Source organism: Gymnoscopelus braueri (assembly GCF_963280865.1).
Source record: "Gymnoscopelus braueri genome assembly, chromosome: 8".
Classification (NCBI taxonomy): Eukaryota; Metazoa; Chordata; class Actinopteri; order Myctophiformes; family Myctophidae; genus Gymnoscopelus; species Gymnoscopelus braueri.
Window position 1 is genome coordinate 56,446,945 of NC_137609.1, and position 13,396 is coordinate 56,460,340.

The window sequence follows — 13,396 nt, forward strand, 5'->3', positions numbered from 1 at the left end:
GCTGTCACTCACAGTGATAGCATTATAGTGTTATTACCGTTATGAATAATGAAGGAGAAACACGTCCACAAGTTTTAGATTAATGGATTTAATCCATCAGTCAGATTAAAGGAATATTTCACTTTAAAAAAATGTTTTGGTCATTTTATCGTCTACTCAGGCTTTTGGGAACACCCCAGACAGTTTATAAGTTGCTTGATTCAGTATTTAGATATTTGATATTCATTTTATCAGACACGCCCCCCTTCCTATACAAACCCATTGTAACTTCAAACTCCATTTTAACTATTAATGTTAGATTCATCAGAAACACCCGTCCTTGGTTCTGGGATTACTTTTTTCATTTATTTTATTAATTATTTGTATTGTATTTAATTGTTAATCGAATGACATGATTAGTCATAAAATGTAAACATGAGGTACAGTCAGACATTCAGGCTGAAAGGATAACTTGTTTCCATTGTGGTCCTATGTATTCAATTCATCAACACATAGTAATGATCATGTTGTTGTTGTGTGGTCCCTGCAGGTCAGTGGACGCAACCGAAGGATGACACGCTAGGACGGCCCACCCAGACCAGGAAGGCCCACCCACCGCACACAGGCCACACCCCCTCTGCACCACTGGAACTGGAAGACCTCCAATCACAGCCCTCTGTGGACCGCCTTAGAATGATATATAATTAATATATATAAGATACAGTATTAGTAGAAACAGAGTCATACAAATGATCCTCATGTGAACGCAGAGCAAAGGAAGTCATGTGTTCTTATATAATAATATAATATATTCATATAATCCACAGGGATCAGACAACCTTTAGTCCCTTTAGGAGCAGGAGAGCTGTTCTGTTGAGGCGTTAGGACTGTTTCTATTGGTCAGTACAGAGGAGTGTTTCTATTGGTCAGTACAGAGGACAGGAGTGTTTCCATTGGTCAGTACAGAGGACAGGAGTGTCTCTATTGGTCAGTACAGAGGACAGGAGTGTTTCTATTGGTCAGTACAGAGGACAGGAGTGTCTCTATTGGTCAGTACAGAGGACAGGAGTGTTTCTATTGGTCAGTAGAGAAAGTGGGCGTCACCATGCAGTCAGACGACCTCTTCATCCGTAAGTTCCGGCGGCAGAGCGTGCGGCCGCCCATCGCCACCGTCACCTTCGACCCCAAGCGTGACGGCGGGGGCGTGGTGGAGTGGCCCCCCAGGAGGGACAGCGAGGGGGGGGGGCGAGGAGGGGGGCGAGGGGGGGGGCCTGACCCCCAGCCGGGTGCCGGGCCTCAACCTGCGCTCTCTGGGCCGGGGGGCCGGCGGGGGGGGGCGGGGGAGGGGGGGGGCACGTCATGCAGAGGAGCAACAGTGACGTGACCTTAGGGGACCTGGACGCCTCGGGGGGCAAAGCGGGGGGCGGGGCCGAGGCGGGGCCAGGGGCCCCGGGGGGGGGGGGGGGGAGGTGCTGCTGCTGCACAGAGAGTACGGCAGCCTGTCGTCTCTGGAGAGACAGAGGGACCCCCAGGGACCCCTCAGTCCTAACGCTCTGCGCTTCAAGGACCCCTTCCTGCTGCTGGGCCTCCAGGGGACCCCCCCCGAGCCCGACGCCTTCTTCAGGGGCGTGGCCTCGGCCGGCTCCGCCCCCGCCGCGGCGGGCGACTCCCCCAAGCCGGCCAAGCCTCCCAAGCCCGAGGGGCTGGGCAAGAAGGCCAAGGCCACGCCCCCCGCCGCGTGCCCCACCCACATCCCCCAGCCCGGCCCCTATGACAGCCTGGGGGGCGGGGCCTGGGTGAGGAACTTCGCCCACTACGACGTACAGAGCATCCTATTGGACCTCAGCGAGGCGGCGTCCAACCGGGACAGCATCGGCAGGAAGAAGAACATCACCTCAGGGGCGTCGGCCGCATCGCAGCTCCGCCCCCTTTCCCAGGTGATTATGACATCATTATTATTATGACATCATCACCTTTATCACTGTTATGACATCATTGTTATTATGACATCATTATTATTATGACATCATTATTATTATGACATCATCACCTTTATCACTGTTATGACATCATTATTATTATGACATCATTATTATTATGATATCATTATTATTATGACATCATCACCTTTATCACTGTTATGACATCATTATTATTATGACATCATCACCTTTATCACTGTTATGACATCATTATTATTATGACATCATCACCTTGATCATTATTGTCTCCGCCAGTATGGTGGAGAGTATGTTTTACCCTCCGTCCGTGTGTGTGTGTGTGTGTGTGTGTGTGTGTGTGTGTGTGTGTGTGTGTGTGTGTGTGTGTGTGTGTGTGTGTGTGTCTGTCTGAGAACACCTAACATTGGTCAAGCTTCACAATATGTCATATAAATAGGTAAGACAGGATTAATCAGGAACAGTACTGGAGGAGACCTGTGCTCCGAGGAGCACATTTTCTAGTTATGTATCATTTTGTAATAATCTATAGAATGGTTTTCATATGATGATGAAATGTCATATTTGATGTTTATTTATATATTGTTTTGCAGATCTTTCAACCCCTTCCAGCCCGGTGTTCCTGTTTTGGGTCTTTTAACACATTCCATGCCAGACGTTAATCTCATAATGTACTCACCAGTGCCAACGTGTTATTGTTGTTTTTTTGTTTTTTTCACGTCGCCATAGACCTTGTTAAAATCCTTAAGATTGAGCTGTGCACTGTTTGTAAACATCGCGGACATCTCACTGATTATACCAGTGAAGACCACGTGTCAAACGGGGCATCCATGTTGTAGTTAGAACGGTTTACGTTAAACAGTGATATGCGAGGAGAAAAAACTACAAGGAGAAAATGGAGTTTCAGTTTATTATGACTATTTATATGACATGTTGTCACGTGTCACGTGAAGCTTGACCAATGTTAGCTTGGCTGAGACGGACACACACACGGAGGGTAAAACATACTCTCCACCATGCCTTCGGCCTGGCAGAGACAATAATAATAATAATAATAATAATAATAATAATAATAATGAACAGGCTCTTTGCACTGGAGAGGCATTGGGCCTCTTCCTTACTTCCTGTGTTGCCAATGATACTAATGAAGGCTCTGTTCCATTTAGTGTAGCACAGTGGTTCTAATGAAGGCTCTGTTCCATTTAGTGTAGCACAGTGGTTCTAATGAAGGCTCTGTTCCATTTAGTGTAGCACAGTGGTTCTAATGAAGGCTCTGTTCCATTTAGTGTAGCACAGTGGTTCTAATGAAGGCTCTGATCCATTTAGTGTAGCACAGTGGTTCTAATGAAGGCTCTGTTCCATTTAGTGTAGCACAGTGGTTCTAATGAAGGCTCTGTTCCATTTAGTGTAGCACAGTGGTTCTAATGAAGGCTCTGTTCCATTTAGTGTAGCACAGTGGTTCTAATGAAGGCTCTGATCCATTTAGTGTAACACAGTGGTTCTAATGAAGGCTCTGTTCCATTTAGTGTAGCACAGTGGTTCTAATGAAGGCTCTGTTCCATTTAGTGTAACACAGTGGTTCTAATGAAGGCTCTGTTCCATTTAGTGTAGCACAGTGGTTCTAATGAAGGCTCTGATCCATTTAGTGTAGCACAGTGGTTCTAATGAAGGCTCTGTTCCATTTAGTGTAGCACAGTGGTTCTAATGAAGGCTCTGATCCATTTAGTGTAGCACAGTGGTTCTAATGAAGGCTCTGTTCCATTTAGTGTAGCACAGTGGTTCTAATGAAGGCTCTGTTCCATTTAGTGTAGCACAGTGGTTCTAATGAAGGCTCTGTTCCATTTAGTGTAACACAGTGGTTCTAATGAAGGCTCTGTTCCATTTAGTGTAGCACAGTGGTTCTAATGAAGGCTCTGTTCCATTTAGTGTAACACAGTGGTTCTAATGAAGGCTCTGTTCCATTTAGTGTAGCACAGTGGTTCTAATGAAGGCTCTGTTCCATTTAGTGTAACACAGTGGTTCTAATGAAGGCTCTGTTCCATTTAGTGTAGCACAGTGGTTCTAATGAAGGCTCTGATCCATTTAGTGTAGCACAGTGGTTCTAATGAAGGCTCTGTTCCATTTAGTGTAACACAGTGGTTCTAATGAAGGCTCTGTTCCATTTAGTGTAGCACAGTGGTTCTAATGAAGGCTCTGATCCATTTAGTGTAACACAGTGGTTCTAATGAAGGCTCTGTTCCATTTAGTGTAGCACAGTGGTTCTAATGAAGGCTCTGTTCCATTTAGTGTGGCACGGTGGTTCTAAAACCTTTTAATTTCAAGGACCCTCATAACTCTGAGAGTGTACACATGGAACCAGATGTAAGGGTTAAGGTGTAAGGGTCCATTTGGTTCCATGTGTACTCTCAGAGTTACAGACCTGTAAGGGTCCATTTGGTTCCATGTGTACTCTCAGAGTTACAGACCTGTAACGGTCCATTTGGTTCCATGTGTACTCTCAGAGTTAAGGGTCCTTTTGGAATCCCCTCAAGGAACCATGAGGATCCCTGGACCACCCTTTGAGACCCACTGGTGTAGCAGAGTGTTTCCAGTGAGTCAACATCCTGACTCTGTTTGACCAGAATGGAACAGAGCCTTCATTAGTATCATTGTAACAACCAGAATGGAACAGAGCCTTCATTAGTATCATTGTAACAACCAGAATGGAACAGAGCCTTCATTAGTATCATTGTAACAACCAGAATGGAACAGAGCCTTCATTAGTATCATTGTAACAACCAGAATGGAACAGAGCCTTCATTAGTATCATTGTAACAACCAGAATGGAACAGAGCCTTCATTGGTGTCATTGTAACAACCAGAATGGAACAGAGCCTTCATTAGTATCATTGTAACAACCAGAATAGAACAGAGCCTTCATTAGTATCATTGTAACAACCAGAATGGAACAGAGCCTTCATTAGTATCATTGTAACAACCAGAATGGAACAGAGCCTTCATTAGTGTCATTGTAACAACCAGAATGGAACAGAGCCTTCATTAGTATCATTGTAACAACCAGAATGGAACAGAGCCTTCATTAGTGTCATTGTAACAACCAGAATGGAACAGAGCCTTCATTAGTATCATTGTAACAACCAGAATGGAACAGAGCCTTCATTAGTGTCATTGTAACAACCAGAATGGAACAGAGCCTTCATTAGTATCATTGTAACAACCAGAATGGAACAGAGCCTTCATTAGTATCATTGTAACAACCAGAATGGAACAGAGCCTTCATTAGTATCATTGTAACAACCAGAATGGAACAGAGCCTTCATTAGTATCATTGTAACAACCAGAATGGAACAGAGCCTTCATTAGTATCATTGTAACAACCAGAATGGAACAGAGCCTTCATTAGTATCATTGTAACAACCAGAATGGAACAGAGCCTTCATTAGTGTCATTGTAACAACCAGAATGGAACAGAGCCTTCATTAGTGTCATTGTAACAACCAGAATGGAACAGAGCCTTCATTAGTATCATTGGTAACACCTCAGTGGTCAAATATGTATCAATTCGGGGGTCCTTGACATGAAACGAGTCTGAGGACCACCTTACTAAAATGTCATGATGGTACCACCTCTCCCCACCAGGGGGCGCCCTCCTCCTCCACGTCTCCGGCGCAGGGCGGCTGTTCGTCCAGCGGGGGCAGCGGTGTGCCGGGCGCCGAGGAGGCGGAGCTGAGTCTGCTGGACGAAGGAGACGGCAACGACAACGAGCTGCTGCTCAGCTGCCCGCACTTCCGTAACGAGATGGGCGGCGAGGAGAGGGCGGGGCTGGGCTGGTCGCAGGGCGGGAGGAGGGGCCTGTGGCTCAGCCTCCGCAGTCCCAACGACGCCGTGTCGGTCCTGGAGGAACCGCGAGAGAGCAGCGTCCAGACGCAAGGGAAGAGCAACTACTTCATAGAACACGCCGACCTGGGAGCCCATTACTACCGCAAATACTTCTTTATGAAGGGTGAGTACTGAGTACTTCTACCCATTACTACCTCAAATACTTCTTTATGAAGGGTGAGTACTGAGTACTTCTACCCATTACTACCACAAATACTTCTTTATGAAGGGTGAGTACTGAGTAAAATACTTCTATATGACGGTAGCCCTGAAACATGACTGTCATATCAGGAGAGTCATGGAACCACTTGTTCCTGGTTTGAGAATATTTTCCATTTACAACCCGTACATCTACATAAACGTTCATTTACAACCCGTAAATCTACAAAAACGTTCATTTACAACCCGTACATCTACATAAACGTTCACATTTACAACCCGTACATCTACATAAACGTTAATTTACAACCCGTACATCTACATAAACGTTAATTTACAACCCGTACATCTACATAAACGTTCATTTACAACCCGTACATCGACATAAACGTTCACATTTCTAATATAAAGTGTTGACCCCACGGCCACGGATGTCACAAGTTAAAGCACCCGGGTCTAAGTACCTGTATCTTCAGTATTGTTCAATAAAAAGCGTTTTAATCCGATCGGTGGCCATTTTCTCCGAATTTTCTCCATATGCTTCCAACTACGAGACCCTATCGGTTGGGAGGTGTATTGCACTCTGATACAAAAAAAAAGAATTGAAAATGGCCGCCAATCGGATTAAAATGCTTTTTATTGAACAATACTGAGGATACGGGTACTTAGACCGGGCCGCTTTAACTTGTTACATCAAGTGGCTTGGGGGTCAGCACTTTATATTTGAAATGTGAACGTTTATGTAGATGTAGCAGATGTAAAGGTAAAATATTCTCAAACCAGGAACAAGTGGTTCCATGACGCTTGTGACAGACGAGCGTCATGTGAACCATGGCTAATATGACGGGTGAGAACTAAGTAAAATACTTCTATATGAAGAATATGAATAATAATAATAATAATGTGTGTGTGAGGTATTTGTATAGAATAGGATATAATGTTAATAAGAAACGTTGTTTTTTTGTCCAGAGCATCAGAACTTCTTCGGCATGGATGACCGTCTGGGTCCCGTGGCCATCAGCTTCAGACGGGAGGAGAAGGAAGGGACCAGTGGAGCTCAATATAACTATAGAATCATCTTCAGAACTACAGAGGTCAGTATAAAGAACTACAGAGGTCAATATAACTATAGAATCATCTTCAGAACTACAGAGGTCAGTATAAAGAACTACAGAGGTCAATATAACTATAGAATCATCTTCAGAACTACAGAGGTCAGTATAAAGAACTACAGAGGTCAATATAACTATAGAATCATCTATAGAACTACATAGGTATTTATTTAATTATAATTATACAACAGGTAGTTCCGACCAAGCAATCTGATTGGTTGAAATAGCTATCTAGCCGTGCTTCAAACCACATTAATAAATCACTCCGCACTGCAGTCCGCACCTAGCCTGGCTCCACCCCCTGAATCCTTTGCCTAGCATTCAGGGTCTGGTGACGCTTTCGAAGGCGGGTGTTTCTCGGTTGAAAATCTGTACGACGAATCGGGATCGGGACAATCCAGTATGAACCAATCGCGTTGGTTCATAGTGGAGTCCCACTTTGACCACGCCCCCATCTCAGAACTCCGCTGCATTGAGAGGGCTTTCAGACTGAATAATGGAGTGAAACGAAATGAAAATTCAGGCTGAGTGTCAGGCTAGTCCGCACCTGATTAGACCATATATGGCACAGCTGTGCTGTGACGTCACGCTGTCCCACGGTAGGAAAACAAACAGACAGTAGCCTGACCCACCGCCGCCACCGGAGAACAAACAGCTACGCAAAATGGACTATGTTGTTAATTTTGACTTATTTGGTGGACTTACAGTTGATCAATGGTTAGAAAAAGAGGATGAGAAGGAGAACGCGAAACCAAATGAGAGATATGTTCCACACGGTCGTACGACGGAGCATATAGCCTACTGGAATCAGCTGTGTTGATGAGACGGTGCCTCAGAGCGCTGCTACAGGGACTATTTAATGTCTCAGTCAAATAAACTCTTCTCTTTACAGGGAAACGGATAATAGCGAAACATTTTTATTATGAATTGCCCCACAATATGAATATATTTGGATGTGTTTTGTTGGTAACTGTTGTATAATCGCAATATTACACTCGAGGGTGTGCTTTACCTACATTATTGGCACTTCAGTGATGCTTGCGGAACTCAGCTCCGCCTCGTTCCTGACCGCATCACTGGCGTGCCAATAATGACGGTAAAGCACACCCTCTTGTGTAATATTGCTTAATCATAGAATCATCTTCAGAACTACAGAGGTATTTATTTATTTATAATTATAGAATCATCTATAGAACTACAGAGGTCAGTTTATACATTTATTTCACTGTCTAAAAGGGATTTAACTGAAACACACAGAGGACATGGTTCTGAAACCAGAGAGAGAGACAGAGACATAATATTGATCAGACATAATACTGATCAGACATAATACTGATCAGACATAATACTGATCAGACATAATACTGATCAGACATAATACTGAGAAATAATACTGATCAGACATAATAATGATCAGACATAATACTGATCAGACATAATAATGATCAGACATAATACTGATCAGACATAATCTTGATCAGACATAATACTGATCAGACATAATACTGATCAGACATAATATTGATCAGACATAATACTGATCAGACATAATACTGATCAGACATAATACTGATCAGACATAATACTGATCAGACATAATACTGATCAGACATAATATTGATCAGACATAATACTGATCAGACATAATACTGATCAGACATAATACTGATCAGACATAATATTGATCAGACATAATACTGATCAGACATAATACTGATCAGACATAACACTGATCAGACATAATACTGATCAGACATAATACTGATCAGACATAATACTGTTCAGACATAATACTGATCAGACATGATACTGATCAGACATGACACTGATCAGACATAATACTGATCAGACATGATACTGATCAGACATAATACTGATCAGACATAATACTGATCAGACATAATACTGATCAGACATAATACTGATCAGACATGATACTGATCAGACATAATACTGATCAGACATAATACTGATCAGACATAATACTGATCAGAGCCCCATTGACGTTTATAGACTTTAAGTTCAATTAAGTATAAAGCATTATGTACTGGCAGTGTGAAGGACCCAGCAGTTTGCAAGATTAGCCCTGGACAGACAGACAGACAGACAGACAGACAGACAGACAGACAGACAGACAGACAGACAGACAGACAGCTTGTCTCCTAACTTGCTGAACACAGGGAGCACTTCATCTTCATTTAATTGGCCCTTTCCTCTCTAAAGCTCATTATAAGATCTACTCACTGAGTCTCAGAGGAGGCTATAAGATAAGATAAGAGGGATATAAGATGCTAAAGCTCATTATAAGATAAGATAAGAGGGATATAAGATGCTAAAGCTCATTATAAGATGTGTGTCTCAGAGGAGGTTCTGGTTCCATCTTAATGCATCAGTGAACCAGTGTCTGGACATCATGCTGGAAAAGAAGTCCATTTAACCTTTAGTTGTAAAAGATGTCAACATTTGAAATGTTTTGGATTCCTGAGGAAGGCTTTGTGCTGAAACGTGTTTGTGTTTGTCCTCCTGATCTATCTGAACGAAAAGGATATAACATTTAGTTATACTTATGTTAACTTTATGAACTTAAATACAAATACATTGACCATAAAAAACAGAATGTTAATACTAGTCATTAAGCTACTAATATAGACTGAAGTCATTAAAGCGGGTCATGTTTTCATGTTCTGAATCATAACAGCTGAAATCAATAATATAATCACTATTCTGATATTAACCTGTGGGCCTCATTAAGTGGAGGTGGGGGCCGCATGTGGCCCCCGGGCCGACAGTTGCCCATGTATGAACTAGACCATACCCGTCGGGGGACATGAGCACCCAAAGTGCGTCGTGGTGCGCTTGTTTCACGGATGTGGTGGAGACAGCCAACACAAAAACGCTAATAAACAGCTGACATTTGGGGGAAGAGAAACACGGGTGTCGGTGTTCCGTGCACATGGTGATGGTCAATGTCTGTGTGTGTGTGTGTGTGTGTGTGTGTGTGTGTGTGTGTGTGTGTGTGTGTGTGTGTGTGTGTGTGTGTGTGTGTGTGTGTGTGTGTGTGTGTGTGTGTGTGTGTGTGTGTGTGTGTGTGTGTGTGTGTGTGTGTGTGTGTGTAACACATGGTAATGGTCAATGGCTGTGTGCAAATGCAGATCAATTGCTCCAGCCACTGAGGAGAACCGGGCAGAAGAGTTTTGGGGACGCACGCACAGACAGACAGACAGACAGACAGACAGACAGACAGACAGACAGACGCACAGACAGACAGACAGACGCACAGACAGACAGACAGACAGACAGACAGACAGACAGACGCACAGACAGACAGACAGACAGACAGACAGACGCACAGACAGACAGACAGACGCACAGACAGACAGACAGACAGACAGACAGACAGACAGACAGACAGACGCACAGACGCACAGACGCACAGACGCACAGACAGACAGACAGACAGACAGACAGACAGACAGACAGACAGACAGACAGACAGACGCACAGAGCTTTGTAGAATGATAGGATGATGATGTGGTGCTAAGAGGTTTCATGTACTTACTTACCTACCTCCTTCCAGCTGAAGACCCTTCGAGGCTCCATCCTGGAGGAGTCGGTTCCGTCGGCGGCGCGGCACACCACCCCCCGCGGCCTGTCCCCCAAGAGGTTACTGGAGTTCATCATCCCTGAGCTCAACCTGCACTGTCTGCGTCTGGCCTCCACCTCCCCCAAGGTCAGGGACACCCTGCTGAAACTGGACGAACAGGGGGTGAGTACTGTAGACCCCCCCTACCCCCCTACCCCCCTACCCCCCCTACCCCACCTCCCCCAAGGTCAGGGACACCCTGCTGAAACTGGACGAACAGGGGGTGAGTACTATAGACCCCCCCTAGCCCCCTACCCCCCCTACCCCACCCCCCCCACAGACACCCTGCTGAAACTGGACGAACAGGGGGTGAGTACTATAGACCCCCCCTACCCCCCTACCCCCCTACCCCACCCCACAGACACCCTGCTGAAACTAGACGAACAGGGGGTGAGTACTATAGACCCCCCCTACCCCCCTACCCCCCTACCCCACCCCACAGACACCCTGCTGAAACTGGACGAACAGGGGGTGAGTACTATAGACCCCCCCTACCCCCCTACCCCCCTACCCCCCCTACCCCACCCCACAGACACCCTGCTGAAACTGGACGAACAGGGGGTGAGTACTGTAGACCCCCCCTACCCCCCTACCCCCCTACCCCACCCCACAGACACCCTGCTGAAACTAGACGAACAGGGGGTGAGTACTGTAGACCCCCCCTACCCCCCTACCCCCCTACCCCCCTACCCCACCCCACAGACACCCTGCTGAAACTGGACGAACAGGGGGTGAGTACTGTAGACCCCCCCTACCCCCCTACCCCCCCTACCCCACCTCCCCCACAGACACCCTGCTGAAACTGGACGAACAGGGGGTGAGTACTGTAGACCCCCCCTACCCCCCTACCCCCCTACCCCCCCTACCCCACCTCCCCCACAGACACCCTGCTGAAACTGGACGAACAGGGGGTGAGTACTGTAGACCCCCCCTACCCCCCTACCCCCCTACCCCCCCCCCCTCACAGACACCCTGCTGAAACTGGACGAACAGGGGGTGAGTACTATAGACCCCCCTACCCCCCTACCCCCCTACCCCCCCCCTCACAGACACCCTGCTGAAACTGGACGAACAGGGGGTGAGTACTATAGACCCCCCTACCCCCCTACCCCCCTACCCCCCCTACCCCCCCCCACAGACACCCTGCTGAAACTGGACGAACAGGGGGTGAGTACTATAGACCCCCCCTACCCCCCTACCCCCCCCTACCCCCCCCCCCCACAGACACCCTGCTGAAACTGGACGAACAGGGGGTGAGTACTATAGACCCCCCCTACCCCCCTACCCCCCCCCCCCACAGACACCCTGCTGAAACTGGACGAACAGGGGGTGAGTACTATAGTACTATAGCTTGCAGATCTGCTATTTTTGCCTAATGTTCCCCTCAGAATGATGATGCTAGGGTTCAAGTGGTTAATGTAAAAAAAAAACGTTCTATCACATAAAGATTTGGAGGCCCCCTGTAGTAACTCTGAGGACCCCCTCGGGGTCCCGGACCCCCTGTTGAAGACCCATTGCTTAAACCACATTTACTATGTTGTTCATCAAAATAGGGATTAGGGATAGGGAGCCGGATTTTCTTATTTCTACAAATCTTCTGCCGATTTCCACAGAATGTTCATTCTATTTTTGCCAGATATTCGTCTATTTTTGCAGAATGTTGTCCCCCAATATGGACCCTCGTTCTGAGTGTTGTGTTTCCAGTTGAACTTTCAGCTTAAGGTGGGGGTGATGTACTGGGTTCATGTGGTTAATTCATTAGTTAGTTCATTGATTAATTGGTTAAACGTTGTGGTTTCCAGCTGAACTTCCAGAGGAAGGTGGGGGTGATGTATTGTCGTGCGGACCAGAGCAGCGAGGAGGACATGTACAACAACGAGAGCTCGGGTCCAGCCTTCGAAAACTTCCTGGACCTGCTGGGAGACAGAGTCCGTCTCAAAGGATGGGAGAAGTACCGCGCTCAGCTCGACAACAAGAGTGAGTTCCTCTCTTAAGACCCCTACACACTGTACCATATTAAGACCCCTACACACTGTACCATATTAAGACCCCTACACACTGTACCATATTAAGACCCCTACACACTGTACCATATTAAGACCCCTACACACTGTACCATATTAAGACCCCTACACACTGTACCATATTAAGACCCCTACACACTGTACCATATTAAGACCCCTACACACTGTACCATATTAAGACCCCTACACACTGTACCATATTAAGACCCCTACACACTGTACCATATTAAGACCCCTACACACTGTACCATATTAAGACCCCTACACACTGTACCATATTTCACCCCATTTGTCTGTCGGGGAGCTTTTTTAGTGATCGCCGACAAAACCACCGATCTCAGTCAAGATCGGGTGTTCCTTGGCGAGGTGCTGCTGGAGCAGTGTGTAAGGAGCAGTGTGTAAGGAGCAGTGTGTAAGGAGCAGTGTGTATAAAGTGCGGTCGGCGAGGGGTTCCCGACAAGTTTTAGATTTCAAACATGTTGGATATTTTGGTCTGTCGGACCCGATCTAGAGCCTCGCTACAGCCAATGAGAGCACATTTTACAGCTACGCACCGTGGCTAGTCCTCCTCCCGCATAGAACCGCAATCCTCCTATCCTCCTATAATTTGACAAAACACGACGGGACGCGCAGTGGGGGGGG

At 46.2% G+C, this 13,396-nt stretch overlaps 1 protein-coding gene across 1 annotated transcript in view; it reads left to right on the top strand.

Moving 5' to 3' along the window:
• Positions 1–13,396, top strand: part of sipa1 (signal-induced proliferation-associated 1) — a 52,155-nt gene that overhangs the window by 13,961 nt on the left and 24,798 nt on the right. The window contains 8 exon segments of the mRNA XM_080434616.1: positions 530–1,210; positions 1,212–1,298; positions 1,300–1,431; positions 1,434–1,916; positions 5,577–5,940; positions 6,945–7,069; positions 10,665–10,853; positions 12,533–12,707. Of these exon segments, the coding sequence (XP_080290742.1) occupies positions 1,085–1,210; positions 1,212–1,298; positions 1,300–1,431; positions 1,434–1,916; positions 5,577–5,940; positions 6,945–7,069; positions 10,665–10,853; positions 12,533–12,707 (1,681 nt within the window). The 5' untranslated portion in view covers positions 530–1,084.